The sequence below is a fragment of the Megalobrama amblycephala genome, linkage group LG8 (assembly GCF_018812025.1).
Source record: "Megalobrama amblycephala isolate DHTTF-2021 linkage group LG8, ASM1881202v1, whole genome shotgun sequence".
Classification (NCBI taxonomy): Eukaryota; Metazoa; Chordata; class Actinopteri; order Cypriniformes; family Xenocyprididae; genus Megalobrama; species Megalobrama amblycephala.
In genome coordinates, this window is record NC_063051.1 from 3,504,424 (window position 1) to 3,524,622 (window position 20,199).

The following is a 20,199-nucleotide window of genomic DNA, read 5'->3' on the forward strand; positions in this document are numbered from 1 at the left end:
GCGGCCTCACAGAGTGCATGCTTCATTCAGAACTAGAGAGAGATTCGGTAAGCATCACAGAACAAACACAAACATTTGAATACAGAGCAACATCACATCTCATGAAGGCGAAGACTTCAGTAAATACATTCCATTCACAGTTGCACATCAGACACTGATGAAACAGCATTTGTCCAGCAGTGAGTTATTACAGCACTTCTTCACCACACAAAGGGTCAGATCATGATGTGTGACATTCTCTCAGTTGAGAAGGTGATCAACAGTTTGCAGTCAGTGCATGCGACAGACGTCACTCTCCACCCTGCAGTAGATTTATCGCTGTGGGACAATCTGAAAGAAAAGGCTGCGCTGTCGATTCATTCGGCGTTGCTGGAAATGATGCGCATGGCTTAGATGGCCTGTGAAATACAGGAGGCTCTCAACGAACGGCTTTCCATTAACATAAGCAAATTCCACAAACGCGTCACTAGATGGGAAAACCGCAGAGAATGAATCAGGTTATTGAGGAGAGCTGCTGCTCGTGACGAGACATTTGATCATTTCCAGCTACCGGAGAGTTTCATCTTATATCGGCGTAGAGCGGCAGAAGCTGCTGTCTGTGGCAAAACACACGCTAACCGCCGTCTATCATGTTCCATTAGCTCACACACACACACACACACACACACTCATTCATATACATACACACACACACACACACACACACACATTCATATACACACACTCTCTCACACACACACACACACACACACACACACACACACACACACACACACACACAGGAATGCGCTCCTGACGGCCAGAGTAAACCGTGGCTGATCTCCAGCACCGGCTTCACCACTAAGTGAATAATTATACAGTACAAGCAGCACCCGGTGACGGTTCCTCTGAAGGGTTCAGATCCGTTCATGTCAAAAGTCACTCAAGACAAGATTTTGACCAAAACAGAGCCCTTATTTCTGTCACCTTGCAAAAGGACTGATAACACACAACAGAATGAGGTGATATATATTTCTCATCTCTGCAGTGAGCCCCACACGTCTCCTGCATCCTGTTCAAATACTTGACAGAATGAGAGTGTTTGTATTGCATGAAGTACCTGTTTTGCGCAGTGGAAAGTCTTTGGAGTCGTAGACGCCCATGGCAGGATGGTTGTAGTTACTAGCGGTGGTTTGAGGAGGGGAGCTCTGATCTAAAGAACTGTGCTGAGTTTTCCTGAACAGAGAAAGAGACACACAGACAGAAAGAGGAAAGCAGTAATCAAAAATCAAGCGATGGGAAAAACATGAACATGATAAACTGTGACCTGTAAGATTTTCTCCAGTTTTAACATCAGAGTAAAGATCATCATTGTAAATATATTGTGAATCATTGTAAATATACACAGCGAGTAGTGAACATGATCCTGACACTTGGGTTGCAAGTTTAACTCCACATTCCCCATCTGCTCTCACCTCCCTGACACAATAACGCCAATAAGCCAATGGGTAAAATGATAAAAACATAATCGTTGACATATCCTGATGAAGGCTTTCAAGCTGAAACTTGTACCAACACTGTGATCCACAAGAAAAGTTTTCAAGTGTTGCTGGATCCCTCCTCACTTAATTGTTTAGAAATTATTCTTGGTAAATAATGTACATTTACATTTAGCTGTGCTGATGAAAACTGACACTAAACTGACGTCACACAAGAACGTGACAAACTTACAGATGGTGTCGAGACCTGTAACCTTTGCCAGTCTGTGATTCTGAACGCTGGCATCACAGGATTAACCACTCCTGGTGAAGGTGTGAAAAACTAGTCTGTATGGATCTGATCTCGTCACCTTTCCCACTCTGATTGAAATGTTTTGATCAGTTTTAGCCTGAATAACTAACAGTGTGAGCATCAATAACTACAGCAAATGTTCTTAGATCAGAAGTCGTGCTGTGCGAGACGTGTCTCAACCGTACCAGTAGCGCGGGTTGTTGGAGATGCAGTGGTTGAGACTGCGCTGAGCGAGCGCTTTCTTTTTATTCAGAACGAACTCCTGCAGGCGCATCTTCACCTCAGTACTGGCCACTGCACCTGTTCACAGCAAAGCACAGGAATTACGAAAGATCCACGCACCGGCGCCGTCAAAGAAAGCATGATCACCGCTCGGTTTAGATTTCACCGTCTATTATTATTGGCATCAAATGCAGTCTCTAAATTAGAGGTACGACAGTGAAAAACAGCGACGTCAGACTCAGAGCGGTTACGTAATGAACTCACTCTCCTGCCCGCGCTCTTTGTTCTTGAGGAGCTGAAGCTTCTGCTCGCGCTGCTGTTTCTCCAGCTCCTGCTCCAGACGGTGCTGCTCCATCTTCCTCTGATGCTCCAGGAGCTCCTGCTGATGCTTGAGGGCCAGAAGCTCTTGTTGATGCTGATGAAAGAAACACACGCACAGGTGAACAGCTGTAGCGGTTACAGTTCAGGGACAAGGACAGTATGTGTCAGGTGTCAGGATCATAACCAGCAAGCAGCAATTCATGACGCATCACCACCGAGCAACAAACCTGTACAAATGTGCATCTACAGGTGCTGGTCATATAATTAGAATATCGTGAAAAAGTTAATTTTTTTATTGTAAATTATTTTAAAAAATGAAACTTTCATTTATACTAGATTCCCTACATGTAAAGTAAAAAATTTCAAAAGTTTTTTTTTTTTTTTTTAATTTGTTGATTAGAGCGTACAGCTAATGAAAGTCCAAAATCCTGTATCTCAAAATATTAGAATATTTACATTTGAGTTTCATTAAATGACCATCCCTACAGTATAAATTCCGGGTATCTCTTGTTCTTTGAAACCACACTAATGGGGAAGACTGCTGACTTGGCAATGGTCCAGGAGACAATCATTGACACCCTCCACAAAGAGAGTAAGTCACAGATGGTCATTACTGAATGGGGTGGCTGTTTACAGAGTGATGTATCAAAGCATATTAAATGCAAAGTTGACTAGAAGGAAGAAATTGGGTAGGCAAAGGTGCACAAGCAACAGGGATGACCACAAGCTTGAGAATACTGTCAAGTAAAGCCGATTCAAACACTTGGGAGAGCTTCACAATGAGTAGAATGAAGCCGGAGTCAGCGCATCAAGAGCCACCACACTCAGACATCTTCAGGAAAAGGACTACCAAGCCACTTCTGAAACAGAAACAACGTCAGAAGCATCTTATCTGGGCTAAGGAGAAAAAGAACTGGACAGTGAACAGTGGTCGAAAGTCCTCTTTTCAGATAAAAGTAAATTTTGCATTTCATGTTGAAATCATGGTCCCAGAGTCTGAAGGAAGACTGGAGAGGCACAGAATCCAAGCTGCTTGAAGTCTAGTGGGAAGTTTCTGGAGTCAGTAATGATTTGGGGGGCCGTGACGTCTGCTGGTGTTGGTCCATTGTGTTTTATCAAGTGCAAAGTCAATGCAGCCATCTTCCAGGAGATTTTGGAGCACTTTATGCTTCCATCTGCTGACAAGCTTTATGGAGATGCTGATTTCCTTTTCCAGCAGGACTTTAGCACCTGCCCACAGTGCAAAAACCACTTCCAAGTGGTTTGCTGACCATGATATTACTGAGCTTTATTGGCCAGCCAACATGCCTGACCTCTGAATCTATGGGATATTTTCAAGAGAAAGATGAGAAACAGTCGATCCAACAATATACAGATGATCTGAAGGCTCAATAGTGCCTCAGCAGTGCCACAGGCTGATCACTTCCATGCCACACTTCACTGATGCTGTAATTTGTGCTAGGAGCAAGTCATTTGCTGTAATATGTGCTGCCGACCAAGTATTGAGTGTACAAATGAACATACTTTAAAGAACTTGAACTTTTCTGTTTTGCAAATCCATTTTTTGATTGTTTTTAGGAAATATTCTAATATTTTGAGATACTGGATTTTGTACTTTCATGAGCTGTACGCTCTAATCATCAAAATAAAAAAAATAAAAAAACTTTTGAAATGTTTTACTTTACATGTAGGGAATCTAGAATATATGAAAGTTTCATTTTTAAAAACAATTTACAATAAAAAAAATGAACTTTTTTCACAATATTCTAATTATATGACCAGCACCTGTATATCATATGATTCACACACCAAGCATCAGGGCTATAACCACCACAGACATTGAGGGTGAAATGGCACCCCCCCACCCCTCATTTTTATACTGGCGACTGGTCTGCATCAGTGGTCAGTCAATGTCAAAATTATTGAGATGGCCAATCAAACCAAGTAGGTGGGGTTTACTGTTCACAGAAGCAGAGCGTGAATTCCCGCGCTAAGCATCAGTTTACATTTGAAAGAGAGACATTTTTCTCAAAAATGGCTGTAAACTATACGAGGGCGGATTAGAACCCGGAACCTCTGACACGGTTAACAAAAGTTCTACCACCGGAACGTTAGGGAATTCAAATGATAATTGCAGATCTATGTATTTATTCACTAACGTGAAGAATCTCAGGACTAACAATATTTTGTATTGTTGATATAGGAGGACAATAAAGATGAGTTCTCAATGTACTATTAAAAGTGATTTCTGGACATCACAATGTTTTTTTTTTTTTTTTTAACAATTGTTAGAAACATTTGCTTCACTGTTCTGTTCTTTATGCTTTATATATTTTACAGGGTTACGGCTTTGCCGAGCATCGCATGAAGACATCTCAATGTATCACATGACATTCATTAAGTAGTCAGTGACTTCTGAGAACATTTCTATCCTATCTGGAGGAACCTGAGATGAAGGATCAGTGCTGATCATCCATGAACTCTCAACAGACTTTCATAAACTTCTGATTAGCAACTCTGAGCTTTATTCACTAGATCCACTGATGAAAGGAACGAGTCTGGACCTTCATGTGCTCCTGTAGCTGGGCCTCATGTTGGCGTGAGAGCTGTTCGTGCTGCCGCTGGAACTCAGCGATGAGGAGCTGCCGCTGCACCTGCTGCTTGTGTTTGAGCGCCAGAAGCTCCTGCTGCAGCTGCTGCTCACGGCGTGTCGAATCCAGCGCCGGCGACGCTTCCACGCGCAGGTCCATGGGGATGGCGGCAGGAGGAACTCGTACGGGCAGAGCCGAACTCAACTCCACTGCAGAAAACAAGACAAAAACACAGTGTCGAGATGAGAGCAGAGTCCAGGCTCTAACGAGCAGAGAGCTGGACAGATACAAGAGACACGCGACCAGTGGAAACTCCATCTAGAGCATGTGCCTCAACACACACAAAATGATGCTGTAACAAATTTTCAAGCTCTGAGGCTCTTGGGAAATTAACAGTGTGGCACTTTAAGATTTTGCTTTCATGTTCAAATAACTGCAGTGCAGAGGTTACGACATTAGAGCCACAATACACAACCACACAAACACACACTAAACCCTAACAACACGAGTGTTCAAGTGTCCGTCTCTGTCATGATGACGTCAGCTTCACTGTTGTAGAGTGTCGACGAGCAGAATTACAGAACACTACTGACAAACAAGCAGCAACACAACCAAACACAGGAGGAGACAGACTACTAGCACACACACACACACACACACACACACACACACACACGCACACTCGCACACAAACACGCACAAACACACACACACTCGCACACAAACACACACACGCACACACACTCGCACACAAACATGCACAAACACACACACACACGCACACACACTCGCACACAAACATGCACAAACACACACACACTCGCACACAAACACACACACACACACACACACACACACACACACACACACACACACACACATGCACACTCGCACACAAACACACACAAACACACACAAACACTCGCACACACACACACACAAGATCATGGTCAGATCAGCAGCACTGAAACCTCAAATATGAAGAATAATTAAAAGAGCAAAAACCACATGAAAATAAAAAGTAACTCAAGAAAACAGACAAAACCAAACGCATTGATGACATGAGAAGAATAAAGAGCAGCGACACACGTCAGAATGAAGCGGAGCTCACCGGCCCGTCTGTGGCACAGCTCCTGTCTGCCTCCGCTGCAGTCTGTCTCTAACTAACACACTGATCTTCAGCGCGCGGCTGTCTCTCTGACTCTGATGACATCACAGGGCCGTCCCAGAGCAAACATGACATGCTCTTCTCTCATATGGAGACTGTTGACACACACACACCACCCCCTTTTAATGTTACACCCTCATCTGCTTCTGTAAAGCATGACGTGCTGCGCATCAATCTGAAATGTAAGAGTTTAATTTTAATGCCACATACACAGAACACACATCACAATCAATAGCTATTGCTAATCAGTCATCAGAAATCAGAGAGTAAAGATGCACTTTACAGATGAGCACAAAAATAAATCTCACTAAGAATTTTTGCTCATTTCAGAGATCATTGCGATAAAAGACGTGCGTTTCACTGCTACGACAGCCAAAATAAAACACCTCTCCTTACGTGAGTGATTAAATACTGATACTAGCATCCTTGTTGAGTTTTAGTTACGTAAGCGCATTCCTGCTTTCACTAATTCACTAATTCACTAATGGGTTTTGGAGCAGGTAGACAAACTTGCTGCCAAGAGCAGAGCGTCCAGACAGTCTCGCAGCAGTGCAGCTTTGATGAGCTCTCAAAAGCTTCGTATCGCGTCCGACCACAGCAACTCGACTCACACGAGATAAACTCTTCCCTGCAAATCAGACATTTCAGACAGACGGCCATCAGCGTGGACAGTGATCTTCAGTGAGACACACTAAACGGCCAATGCTTCATTCTCAATCCCTCCTGCTAGTTATTCATCATCTTATGGCTTATTTTCAGCTTTAGACATGAAGTGACGAATCGGGACACCGTGAGATCGGAGACATGTACGGCTCATCCGAGTCGAGACCGTTTCACAGACCCTCAGAGATCAAATGATCAGCGCGAAGATATCTTTATACTTTACTTAACCATGTACTTCATAGGACTAAACTGATCTGAAATGACGGCGACATCATTTGGACATTTAGACATTTCAGACCTTTTGGCTTTCCAGGATTTTGGGATTGTCGTGTTCCGAAACAATCCCTTGCATCATCAATCATGCTCACAATACGTCTGTCACCTTAAGGGCTCAACGCCGCATGTCGTCCGTCTCGTCTCAGTCTCTCTTCCGGTTATGAGCTCCACCGCCATGCCGCTTCATATTCCTGGGCTATTTTTGTCCCACAATGCCGCAGCACTGTGGTTTTGATGTGTGCCTTCCTGATGGTTTGATCTCTGCTCGTTAGCGCTAATGGATGTTCTGTGAAATGCCCGATGTCATTTGTGTCAGGAGATCTGTGAAGACTCAGCTAAAGGGAACTAAACAAGTGGCTAAACTGTTGAGCGAGTCACAACATTAGCGAGCCATTAGAACCAGTGAATAAAGAAACACCTTCATTTCTGCAGGACAGTGTAAAGACAGAAATACATGTTCCACAGACTGTGTTGTTTTGTGTGTTGTGAGAAGTGTCTCAAGGACGTGAACCTGTGCACAGCATCCTTAGTTGCTCTGCAAACTGCACAAACTTACTGTTGTGGCTGAGTACAACCAGACACACACACACACACACACACACACACACACAGAAGAGGCGTGTGTTTCATTGATCAGAGGTGAGCAGGTTTGGACAAGGCCTGCGTTAGTCAGAGAGTCCTACACAACCCTACGTGCTCGTCCTCCAGCCCTCGCCGCACAACACATTTCCACCGCATTACAAACTAAGGGACGAGGGACACAGCACATTTTTTGATCACCGACGCAGAACAAAGAGCTTAGGTTGTTTATTCCTTAATATGCATCAATCCACCATCATCTCTGATGTATTAGCAGTCATAACACCATGTCCAGGTGATGATATTAATAGGTCACACTCACAGAGCATTTAAACATGATCGACATGATCTAGTGCTACGCTATCTACATGAAGATTGAACCCAAACGCAACAAAACAGAGCTGGTTTAAGCATTATTGTAATTTTCATGCTGCTGTTTTGAAACCCTGATGCTCGTCTGTCTCCATCTCCGTACGCCACCTAAGACCTCATCTATAATTCAGTGTGCTAAATCAAGGCGTTACGCTGGGATGAAATGAATATATCAAGCCGGCATTAAAAGTGCTGAGAACACGAAACAAACCAACAGACACAACAGATAAAGTCACAACACGTTCGAATGATCTGTGTGATGCACTGAACTGATTCACAATCATCCAGTTTTGGAAAAAATGTATATTAAAGTAAACTGAATAAACGTCCTCACAATGCCACACTGGCAGTTGGCAGATGAACAGTGGAAAGTCTAATAATAAAATCTGTCTAATTTGACGAGATTCTACCAAATGACAGATGAATTTGTGCCAATATACTTACAGTTTGACTGGACACACACAGACCTTGACACCAACAACTAGAAATATGGGAAGCGTGTTTCCACCATTCAGAACGTAAAGAATTTATTCCTGTGTTCTAACTATCCAACTCTGTATAATTGATTGTATTTTAATATTTGTATACATCATGTTTTAACTCGGTTGAGGATCACTGCAGCTGGAGAAACGCCATGAAATGGTTCAGTTACCTGCGGGAATGTGGTCAAACGCCGACGGCTTCAAAAGCTCCACAGTCTGATCCATCTGAGAGTCTGAGACAAAAAGACAGAGACAGAACATGATTCAATGGCTAAATATTCTCCACTGTCCTTCGGAGGAAATATATGTTTTGCAAGCAACACATAAATCATAAATATTTCTTATTTTCAGTAGATGTTCAACCAGTGGAGAAAAAAAAAAAAAAGTTTCTACCTCTCTAACATTCAGATATTTCACCTTTTACCTGAAAACGCACAGATGGTGGTTATTGTTCGTTAAACTTAAACTGGTCATTGTTTGTTAAACTGTTCTTTTGAGCCAATCTCGTAGGTTTTTAAAGTACGGAGGCCTTTAAAGTCAGACATTACAAGTGAAGACTACAAGTAAAGTGGTCCAATGACGGCAGCTGAGTGTGGTAAATAACAGTGTAAATGAGGAGTAAAGCACCAATGCAACAGACATTGCAACAGCGACCCCCTGCAGCAGATGGTAATTACAGAGAACATGAAAAGGCTTTTCACTTCTTCACAGCAGCCCAACACAGCAAGACACGGCTATAAATAACCCCTGAGAGACACAGAGAGAGCGAGGGATGGATGGAGTCAACGGCATGAAGCAGTACGGCGGGAGTCATCAGTACGCAAGCAGACACAGACCGGTTTTCTCCTTCCAATGTGACACGCAACAACATACATCTCAGTTAAATATCTGGTTATTTTTACCAGCGATCGTTGGCATGATATTTACCAGCTCATTAACCTTGATTCCTTTGTAACACAAGAGCAGAAGCACTGACACGGGTTTCCATCCAGATAAGGAGAAAAATAACAGGAAATTTCCCCAGGGCTGCAAATCCTCCACAAGCTTCTATTTTTGGGAAATTTCTAAGGACTAGACAACCCCTGGAAACTGCTTTGATGTTCATCTAATTAGGCCCCATCGCAGCCGCGCGCATCAGGGAATTCTGTTTATATGCAAGCATCTATTTTTAGAAGGACGCAGCCCAGGTGCAGCTTCGCCTCAGATCCGCCACCGTCTCCAGCTGAGCCCGATTGTGTTTGCTGGAAAACAGTACAGTTCATAACAACAAGGCTGCATATGAACTGTAATAGTTAGGGTAAATAGGGCCCTATGAAATACGTTTTATTTTTTCCCAAATTCCATTTTATTTTTTCCCAAATTTCTTTTTCTGGATCCCATTTTTTTATTTTATTATTATTTTCCAGTTTTTTTTGACTCCAAATTAAATTACATTTTTGTAATCAAAAAGCATGTCTAATTAATTGAAATAATGAAACATCCAATTTACCAACAATTTATTAAGAGTTTAACAAAAAATTACATTTTTTTTAGGGCCCTAGGATATACATTTTATTCTTTCCCCTCAAATTCTGTTTTATTTTTACCAAATTCTGTTTTCCATTTTAACTTTTCTGGATTCCATTTTAATGGTTTAATTACATTTTAACAATCAAAAATGTCTAACTAATTGAATTCATAAAAACAACAAAATTTATTAATTAAAAATGTATTTTTATGAAATGTTTTGTTTTTTCAGAAAAGTTGCGCGTTTCAATTTTTCCGGCAATCAAATTAATGCCATTTAATTCATCTTTTAATCATGAAATTAAACTTTTTTGTCAAATGTGCTGCACAACAGAGCTTTACTGTTAAAATTAAATCACAAAAGAAAAACTGAGATTATTCCTTAAAAATATAGTTTTAATAATTTATTATTAAATTAAATTTATCTAAATTCTACTGTACAACACTAATATGTTTCTGTCAAGTTAAATCTGACTTTATTTTGACGGGTTTGAGCTTTGAGTTTCTCTGCGTTTATGCCGATAGTTTTCTCAAGCGAAGCGGTTAGATGCTGATGAAGAGACTCTGGAGATGAATTTCGTGCGTTAACACCGCGAGTGTCGCAGGTGTGTGCGTGAGGTACACAGGCATGCAGGATTCATATTTAAATAGTCTTTTTGCGCTTTAATATTCACGAACAGTCTATATCGCGATTTGATTTAAGTGTACTGACCTGCTTTTAATTCATTCATCTAAAATTTGACAAATGTGACATTCCGCGTTATATACTAAATTCCGTATTCATGACTGGATTCCGTGATTCCGTCCGCGTTTTAGGTGTTTATGATTGTTAACCCTAGGTAAACAAAGTTCAATGTTAGTATTTACATGAAATAAGACATTAGCATTTACAACGTAAAACAGCAGGAGCCAAAAAAGCAAACTAACCCACCCAGAAAAAAAGTCCATGATGATCTTATCTACTCTCAACAAACGAGCCAATCGTGCAGTAAATGGACATGTCAGGGTTGCGACATGCATATGATTATAGTTCAAAATAAAAGGCTAAACTACTTCTTCTTCAGTCAAACACAATGAGCAGCTAAAGAAGTCTGTAACTACAGATAGATCTAACCTCCCAAAGCAGCACCAAAGTGGTGGCTCACCAACTAGATATACAACTTTATATAAATAATCGATCTGAGGAGATATGTGGGGCTGAGGGGCTCCATTAATCTAAGGTATTTCCTTCCATATGGATCAGCCCGAGAGCAAGAGGTGCCACTCTGTTCCATAAGACCATACAGACACACAAAACAAAAAAAAAAAAACTTGTGGACTAGTGATTTGCATGGGAAATGCAATGCTTGAGGAACAAACACAGCCTGAAATTGATCCGTGAAACTGATATGCTGTGGTTATTTAAACCAAAATGACTAAATGGATCACTTTGCATGCCCATGTGTTGGACTACTAACTTGATAAGAGAGCTGTGGTTAGGCATCACCCCATACAGCAACAGGTATGAAACCTGAGCTCCGTTTCATAGAGCAAAGCACCTTCAGAAAACCACAAGACAATAAAACTACATGTCAGCCTTGTTGTAGTCATGAAAATGACAGCACAACTGAGCCAAGTTTCCTAAGTGGCATGCAAAAAGGCAATTTCCAACACAAACATTCACCCAACTACTGAGCAGCTGCTTTTGTCCACAGCAACATCTTTTAAACCAAAGGCTTTGACTGCGACATTAAACTGAGAGCTGATGTTTGCTGGCAGGGAAAGAATTGAAGGTGGCCATATGTCCAGATGCTGTGGTTTGGGTGGATTATTTCATCCCCAAGTCATACTGATGTGACAAATACACACACACACACACACGTTTGAAACACAGTCACTCTGTCAGAGGGTCACTAAGGGCAAATCCAGCTGACGTGACCTAAAGAAACGGCGCTCACAAAGGCCTCCTCCACACGGTGGCATTCTCCAAGGCAGACTAACAATCAGACTTTGTTCTCTGTTAGTTTAAAGGGTTAGTTCACCCAAAAATGAAATTTCTGTCATTTATTACTCACCCTCATGTCGTTCCACACCCGTGAGACCTTCGTTCATCTTCAGAACACAAATTAAGATATTTTTTATGAAATCCGAGAGGTAGTATATGACTCGCCCATACACAGCAATATACTTTCAAGTAAAACAGTCATGTGACTGCAGTGGTTCAAGCTTAATGTTATGAAGAGACGAGAATACTTTTTATGTGCAAAAACAAAACTAATGTCTTTATTCAACAATCTCTTCTGGGTCATTCTCATAGGTTTCAGAACCTGGAAGCGCTGGAGAGCAGAAAGCAGTGGCCAACATCCATTTAAAAGGCTAACGTGCATTCTGTGCTCAAAGTCCATTCATCCGGCCTCTGGTACACTGGAGCAGCTCCACATTGGCACAGAGTCGCTGGTTGCAGGCAAAACAAAACTCTCATGCCAGTTATGAACAGGACTTCTTGCTATGCCATTTTGTAGAGTCCAATTAATTTGGTAAAGTTTTGTTATATTAATGTACGCTCACTTTGATTATCTACATGACAGACTTAAAAATATGCTAGAAAAAAAAAACCATGACAGTGACATTAATGGAGGTCATATATGACTAGATCCTAACTGATCTGGGACAGATCCTGATTTAGCAACTGTGCTGTTCACTTTCCTTCAAATGGGGCAGTTTTCTGGTCTACTAATGAGATGGACGAGACTAGGGCTGCACGATTAATCGAAAAGTAATCGAAACTTCAGCGAAAACAAGAAAAAGAAACGATGAATATCGAGGAGGAAATGGTTGGGGAGACGCGAGGAACAAGGATTGTGTGTTCTGCAACGAGAGTGGTCTATAACTCCTCCTTATCCTGTTAATACTTCCCCCTTAAAAACATACTACCACATGCGTAGCCACGTGACTCTGCCCCGTCCAGTCAGCAGCATAAAAGCAACACGGAGGTGAACGCTGGTTCAACACATAGTGATGGCGCACGAGCGGTGAGCCTTACGTCTTTCGCTAAACTTTGTCATTTGTATTTGTTTTGCCAGTTTGGACATTCAAGCGATTTTAGACGATTGGATGTACATTATTTCGAGCTACCGTGCTCGCCCAGCTGCATTGTGGCACGAACTTATAGCATATATTTTTTACTTTTGAGGGAACTATTTACAAATAAAGGTGATTTCCTCTATTTTGATCACTACCATAGAAATCAGTGTTTATATCCAAACTATAAAAACTTTTATTCCAGTACTTCTGTGATTTATTGTAAGACTAGAATAGAATGAACTAGAATAATGATACGGTGTGGTTGAAAACACCATGAAAAGATTGGTGAAAAGAAAGTTTGTTTCATACCTATACATGACCTATATAGGACCTATGACCTATACATCTCTCTGGCTCAGAATGCAGATCTGAAGGTCACTGTGATCATACCTGTCAAAGGTTTAATAGTCATAGATGAATCGCTGTCATTTAGGAATAAGATCACGTGGGTGTCTGAATTTGTTTGCTACAAAACATTATACACAGCAGGGGTGTGTTCAAATATTATGAAACATACTGACTTTTTCTAAAGTGCATCAGCAAACCTACAATGTAAGAAAACTTTAGCATGAATTTACAGTATTTTCCATAATTGATGCAGCATCTTAAAACCTCCTGAGGTGTGTGTAAAAATGACAACAATCATTACAATGTACAAGAAAATGGTCTGGAAAACTAGTAAAATAGTTTATTGTCAGGCGATGATCATGGCTATTCTGGTAACGCTTGAACAGCCAAAAGCCATTGAGAGACATGAAAACACTGAAAAATGAAAGGACTTCTGAAAGCGGCAATTAGGCAAAATTGGGAACATACCGCATCATCACTTTAATTAGATGCAATATCATTAGGATCTTTACATCAGTGTCCGGAATGGACACAGACAAATGCCTGAAATTGTTAAAGGTGGGACGGCAGTGACGGTTCCTGTGTAGATTGTAATTGGATGCTGGCAGAACATCCAGTATCTCTCTCTGCCCGCTGGCTCGCTTCGCTCTTTTGTTTGTCTGGACCGATTGCAATTAAAATCAGCAAGCTTCCATGCGTGATCTGAAAACTCAGGCTCTGGGAAGCCTTTATTTGTTTGCCGCCACACCTTACAGGAGGAACTAACAGATGTGAGACAGAGCGGGGAGTCGGATGGACGGATTGGGGGGATTTGCGGGCGTCTGGAGGGACAGAGACAATCGGCACATTCGTTTGTCTGGCGCACGTGCAGAATCCGTGCGGACCTATAAATATCACCGAGTTAAGCTGCTGCAGCAGAACAGGCTTTCAGTGCTGAAGTGAGCGCTTAGATGAACACACACATTAGAAACAGATCTGAAAGAGGGATAAGGAGGGACGGGACTGATAAAACAGGACAATCCGAGCGCTGCAGATACGCCTGTCACATTACGTCAGATCACATCACTGGGGAACTCTGATGGATGATGGCTGGATGAGACGGAGTTGTGCTCAATGATGTGACAACAGTGACAGACACAACATCCCATCATGAAAAGGAAATGAAGTAAAACAAAGTTGAATATGACTTGCTGAGCCATGCATTTGATTTACTGGTTGATCCCTACAAATACTGCTGAATGAACATATTCCTGATCTTCAAGCAGAAGGAGCTGGATGAAATATTCTGAACGAAATCAATCAACCTGACTTGTGACGCCGCCTGAATCATAATCACACCGTGTTTGTCGTTGGCCAGAGAAGAACTGAGCAACTGAGTCTGGTTTCTCCCAGGGGGTTTTTCTGATGGAGTTTGGCTTCTTCACACTCTCACCTCTGGCTTGCTTAGTTGCATTCAATAATATTATTGATCTGACTGTACTGACACTATTGGATGAGAACTGAACCGAGCTGATGATGACATCACTGTTTTATAGCTGAATTGAACTCATTTCATAATTGATGAACTTCACATAGTCATTGAACTGAACTGAATCAACACGGACTTCAGCTGATCAATGACACTATTGTCTTTTTTTTTAGAGCTGCTTTAAAGCAGAATTCTGTCTGCATCATGATCATTACTTTACTGTTTATTACTGTGAATCTGCTTTGAAACAATCTGTATTGTATAAAGCGCTACAGAAATAAAGCCGACTTGACAGAAGACGGAGACATCAAACGATGAGCAAAATGAGAAGAAACTATAAATGCATGCCAAATATTATGAATATTATGTAATTCATTAAATCTCTTTCATCCACAGAGGATGCTCAGCACCTGTAAGCAGCTATTATGATCATGAAAAGCAAAGGGGATATTTCTATTAAATGTGTGACAAGAAAACTGTGTTTCTTAGAAACAGGAAAAAGAATTAACATAAAATGAATTTGTTAAATCATAAAATGCTCATTAAATCTTCACAGACCGAAAGGATGGTAAACATTTACCGCCACATTTGTGTGGTTGACAGCAACAAACACTGACCATTATCACATAAAAACTCTAAAATAAAACTATAACCTGCCGGTAACAGATCATTCTGCGGATCGGCATCTGTGACTACAAACACTTGAGCAGATCCAAACAACTGACACTCATGAATGAACTACACATTAACATGCTTGATTATTATTATTACTATAAACCACAACAATGTTTCTGTAGTGTAACTGACAGATGACGGTGTTTGAGATCACAACACTAACGGCACAGGTGAGAACAGCTGATGATCTGCGCCGTGTTTGATGGAAAACCCATTACATCATTACACAAATCCTGGATTACTGACACTCAGGCCAGAAGATGAAACTCGTATGCAAACATGGATCATCTGCTTGCTTCGGTGAAGAAGCTTTGACCGTTTTTGTTTCTTTTCATAGACAACGGCTTTAAGTCTGGTCATCTACTCACACGCTGCAAGCGTCAAGCAGAAAAACAAAACGCACTACAAGCAGACAAATGGAAGAAGTCAGTCAGAATCATAAGACACAAAGAGAGACACTTACCTGAATGACTTTGGGAGGTCATGATATTTGGAGCAGCTGACGATCGATCTGTCCCAAAAAGGTTTTCAAATCTTCAGATGTACTTCCAGGAAAGCAGCGGTTTCAACCAGCAGCTGTTAGAAAGGAGAGGTCCATTAAATAAAGTTATTATTCACAGACTCTCCTTAGACAACAAGCCAAACGTCAGTGAGAGAGACGATCAACTTCACACAAACCTCACGTCTGCCATCGTTACGAACGGCGAGATTAAATGGCATCAGACAAACTTAAAACATGAAGCTGTGCTTCTCTAATGAAAGAGTGTGTCTCGTGGAATTTATGAATGGTTTCACATCTTCACAAAAGACCCGTGGACTGAAACAGAGACACTTGAGCAGCTACACAACAACCACATCTGCCAGTGGAAAAGAACGTAGCAGACTGAACTTCCTCAGTTCAAAGGGCAACGCAAACACAGTCACACACACACACTCACACAAACACAGATAGACACATACAGACAAACAACAACAACAAAAAAACACAGACAGATGGACGTATACACACACACACTGGGGTATTGCCCACAAAGGACAGTTTTTAATTTATTTATTTGAAAAGGGACCATGTAAAATTTTTAACATAAATGTCTCCATTTCATGCATTGCACCGGATTTAGCCAAAGGCCAATTTTTATCTGCAGTCCTCCGGCAGGTCATCACTAACAAATGATAAATAATAATACAAACAATTTCAAAATACAATTTTTTTACAATTTTTTTTTTTTATATAAGCAGCAGTCTGTGTTATTATAACTCTAACCTGCTCATACGAGTCTCCATCTTCATGTGGATGATGTCGAATTTGTTGGTTGATCAATAAAAACATAAAATAAAATGTATATGTAATAAATAAAAGCTTTTTCATTTTACTCATATACTACAGCACAACTTATCTGATATGAACTGCTGCATGATCAGTATTTAATGTCACGATTAGGGTTCAGTGAATGAACTTTCTTTGGGATGACAGTAAGAGCAGTACAAATGGGATCAAGGTCTCTCGGATCATCAGGTTTTGTGCGTTTCTCTCCCTCCCTAAATGACCCGAGTCTCTGCCCTCGCCAGACGGGCTCTGGAGGGTTTGGGCGGCGCTGGCGGGGCTGTTTGGTGAAAGTCGGTCATGAAGCACATCTATGCTAATCTGCTGTGACGGTCTGCGTCTGAAGAGGGTGATTTCCCCATGTGGGCATTATGTTCACTCTAGGGCTTCTATTGTCCTCCAGGCAAGAAAGCGGAGCCTCGTCGTGACGCCTGAACACATAATAATGCACCATACGCCTGAAGTCCTGAATCAACATGTAACGAAACAAGAAGCATAAAAGTATGCAGAATAGAAGATTGCCCATAGCAGCATTAACTCGTGTACTAAACAAACATGAGGTGGAGCTTTGTTTAAATTTTTTTGTTTATGCGATTTTAAATGCATGTTAGTTGCTGTTCCTTCCAGCTGTCAAGCGCCACAGCATCTGATCCTGAAACAAAAGTCACCGCCAATACTGAGCTTCTCCCTAAAACACCACACATGAGAGAGTGAGTGTGTGTGTGTGTGTGTGTGTGTGTGTGTGTGTGTGTGTGTGTGTGTGTGTGTGTGTGTGTGTCAGTTGAGTCATGGCAATCCTCCCTCAGCCTCATTCACAAAAAACGGCGCCTCATGTCTAACCCGCCCATCTCAAGCCACCTCACATCATTGGCCATCGCTCATTTAACCACAACAATCACACAATTCTAGTCTAAGCTGGTTTAATCTTAACCATCACGCCAATAGAATCTGAATTCGACAGACGAGGCTTTCTTACATGTGCTCGCTGCAGTGAAGGTGAATCTGTCCGATCATCACTGACGGAAGCTGCTGTAGAAACATCATTCTGTTCAAAGCAGCGACAGAATAACAAACCACTGCAGCTGCGCGGTGCGCGTGATGCTTTCGGTCCGTGCGCGGAGCCGATCGTTCACTCGTTCACTCACCGTATCGCAGCAGACGCAGGAGGCTCGCGGAATCAGCGGCAGACATCTGAATTCCTCCGGAACGCGCAGAAGCGACAGAAACGCTGCCTGACAGATTCCGCCATACTGGATTTTTGATTAGGGAATCACGTGTGGCGCGACTGTACTGTAGCTCTGCGAGAGGCGGGATCATTCACGCGCTCGGACCTGCACGCGCAGTGACGTCACTCACACTGACGCGTAATGTTCAATACAGCATTCCTTCAACTTTTGCTGTTAATCAAACAACATCTGTATCACGTGAGTGTGTGCAAATGGTGATTTCGTTGACGGCTGATATTGGACTAATGCTTCTGGTCCTCAGCACAGGTGATCTACAGCCTCTTCCATGAGGCACATGGGTTAGTTTTCATTCAAAATTACACCATTTTCTCGAAGCTCACTGACCTGCCTTCACACTAACAGTCTGTAGTGAGAAAAAGTCTTGTTTGATGAAGCTTTCTTGATTATAGGGATGACTGTAGACAAGAAAACAGCTCGCTATTATACAGTCATGCTTCAACTCCTTCTGTTTGAGCAGCCTATGTATATTTTATTAAAGTAGAGACTTTTAAGGTCACACTCAGCTTTTCTTCCTTCACTGATTTACAGTGTCTCTTATAGTAAGACCCATTTTCATTCTGCTGAATAACCCATGTGGGGAATTTAAAGAAAGAAGCGAGATCTCTTCTGTCACAGCTCTCTCATGCAATCGAAATCTTTATGTATCAAAGAATCATTCATTACTCTCTCTTTCCCACCGACTCTACAAGCAAGAACAGTGAGAATGACATCAGACACACTCTTCAGCATGTGCTGCGCTGATTTATTCAAGTCTTGTATTTTCTTATTGTACTCATGGGTTAGTTTCACACTTGCTGTGGATATAATCCAAAAGATGAGAAAAGGAGATTTAATGAACACAGGAACAGAGTAACACACTAGCATAACAATATCAACATCAAAGCAAGACTAAGGACTGAAGAAACTGAGGGCTTAAAGGGTTAGTTCACCCAAAAATGAAAGTTATCCCATAATTTATGACTTTCTTCTTTCAGCCAAACACAATCAGAGTTATATTAAAAAATATCCTGGCTCTTCCAAGCTTTATAATGGGACTGAATGGAGGGCGAGATTTTGAAGCCCAAAAAAGCACATCCATCCATCATCAAAGTGATCCATACGGCTCCAGGGGATTAATAAAGGCCTTCTGAAGCAATGCCATGCACTTTTTAAGAAAAATTGTCATATTTATAACATTATAAACTGTAATCACGAGTCAAGTGACCTCTGACCCCACACGTGACGCAGGATGTAGGAGTAGCGTAAGCTTCACACAAATAGAGCTGGGCAACAAACTCCAGCTCCTCTTATAACAAAATCCTCTGACATTTTCTTTTAAAATTCTTGTTTTAGATTTCTAATTCATGACCGGTGTTTTGTTTTGCTCTGTCCTCTGCACTTCCGCGTTCATCAGTTCATCATGCGTCAGGTCAGAGGTCACGACTCATGTATGGCATGACAAAAGGCACATTAGTAAAGCGCTCATATAATGACATTCCTTCAAGCTAATTGATCAGGTCGTTTAGAGCAGAGCGTTTTATCTCAAGCTGTTTTCCACTTGGAAACACTCCTTTCTTTATGGAAGACTAATTAAATAATGCAGCATTTTCATTTCAATTATTTGATTTCATTAAGCGTGAACATGGATCACAGTTCAGATCCACCCAACAAACCCTTTCATTTCAACCATCTGTGTTTCTGCAGTGGATCCATATTTAGTGTTATAGATTAATTTAATTTCTTGTGAAAGTTTCACATTAACAGTTTAGTTTTTCTCAGACTAGAATGAGTGATTGATTTGTAAGAGTGAATTTGAAATTGTTTTGGTGAAATGTGAGTCTTTAGCAGGGAAGTTTAGGGAGTTTAGAAAAGACTTTAGAGGTCATTTATAACTAACCTTTCTTTAGCCAACCAGCCCACTTGACTTTAAAAACAATGAAGTAACTCAATAATTCATTTCATAATCAAATAATATTCCATGATATACTCAGATGGCGTCATGTGATGTTTAGTAAACAGCCCGTGGCTCATCCTTACTGTCAGTTTAGTAGCAAGAGAATCTAGTTGGGATCAGCGTTTCCATAGTAACAGAGGATTTCTTCTCTTTTTGAACCTTTGAGCACAAGTTATATAACACGTCTAGAA

At 41.4% G+C, this 20,199-nt stretch overlaps 1 protein-coding gene across 4 annotated transcripts in view; it reads right to left on the reverse strand.

Annotated features, from left to right (window-relative positions):
* The window catches only part of LOC125273425 (histone deacetylase 4-like), a 30,405-nt gene extending 12,217 nt beyond the window's left edge, over nucleotides 1–18,188 (reverse strand). Inside the window, exons 1-8 of one of the 4 annotated variants that reach the window (XM_048198769.1) lie at nucleotides 17,974–18,187; nucleotides 17,805–17,857; nucleotides 15,968–16,080; nucleotides 8,615–8,677; nucleotides 4,878–5,113; nucleotides 2,257–2,407; nucleotides 1,956–2,070; nucleotides 1,100–1,215 (exon numbers count right to left, since the gene is read on the reverse strand). In XM_048198769.1, coding sequence (XP_048054726.1) covers nucleotides 1,100–1,215; nucleotides 1,956–2,070; nucleotides 2,257–2,407; nucleotides 4,878–5,113; nucleotides 8,615–8,677; nucleotides 15,968–15,989 — 703 coding nt within the window. In that variant the 5' untranslated portion in view covers nucleotides 15,990–16,080; nucleotides 17,805–17,857; nucleotides 17,974–18,187. Of the gene's footprint in view, nucleotides 1–1,099; nucleotides 1,216–1,955; nucleotides 2,071–2,256; nucleotides 2,408–4,877; nucleotides 5,114–6,015; nucleotides 6,168–8,614; nucleotides 8,678–15,967; nucleotides 16,081–17,804; nucleotides 17,858–17,973 lie in introns of those variants that run through there. The other 3 variants (XM_048198771.1, XM_048198770.1, XM_048198768.1) reach the window with 3 other exon arrangements.
* Nucleotides 18,189–20,199: the final 2,011 nt, after the last annotated feature.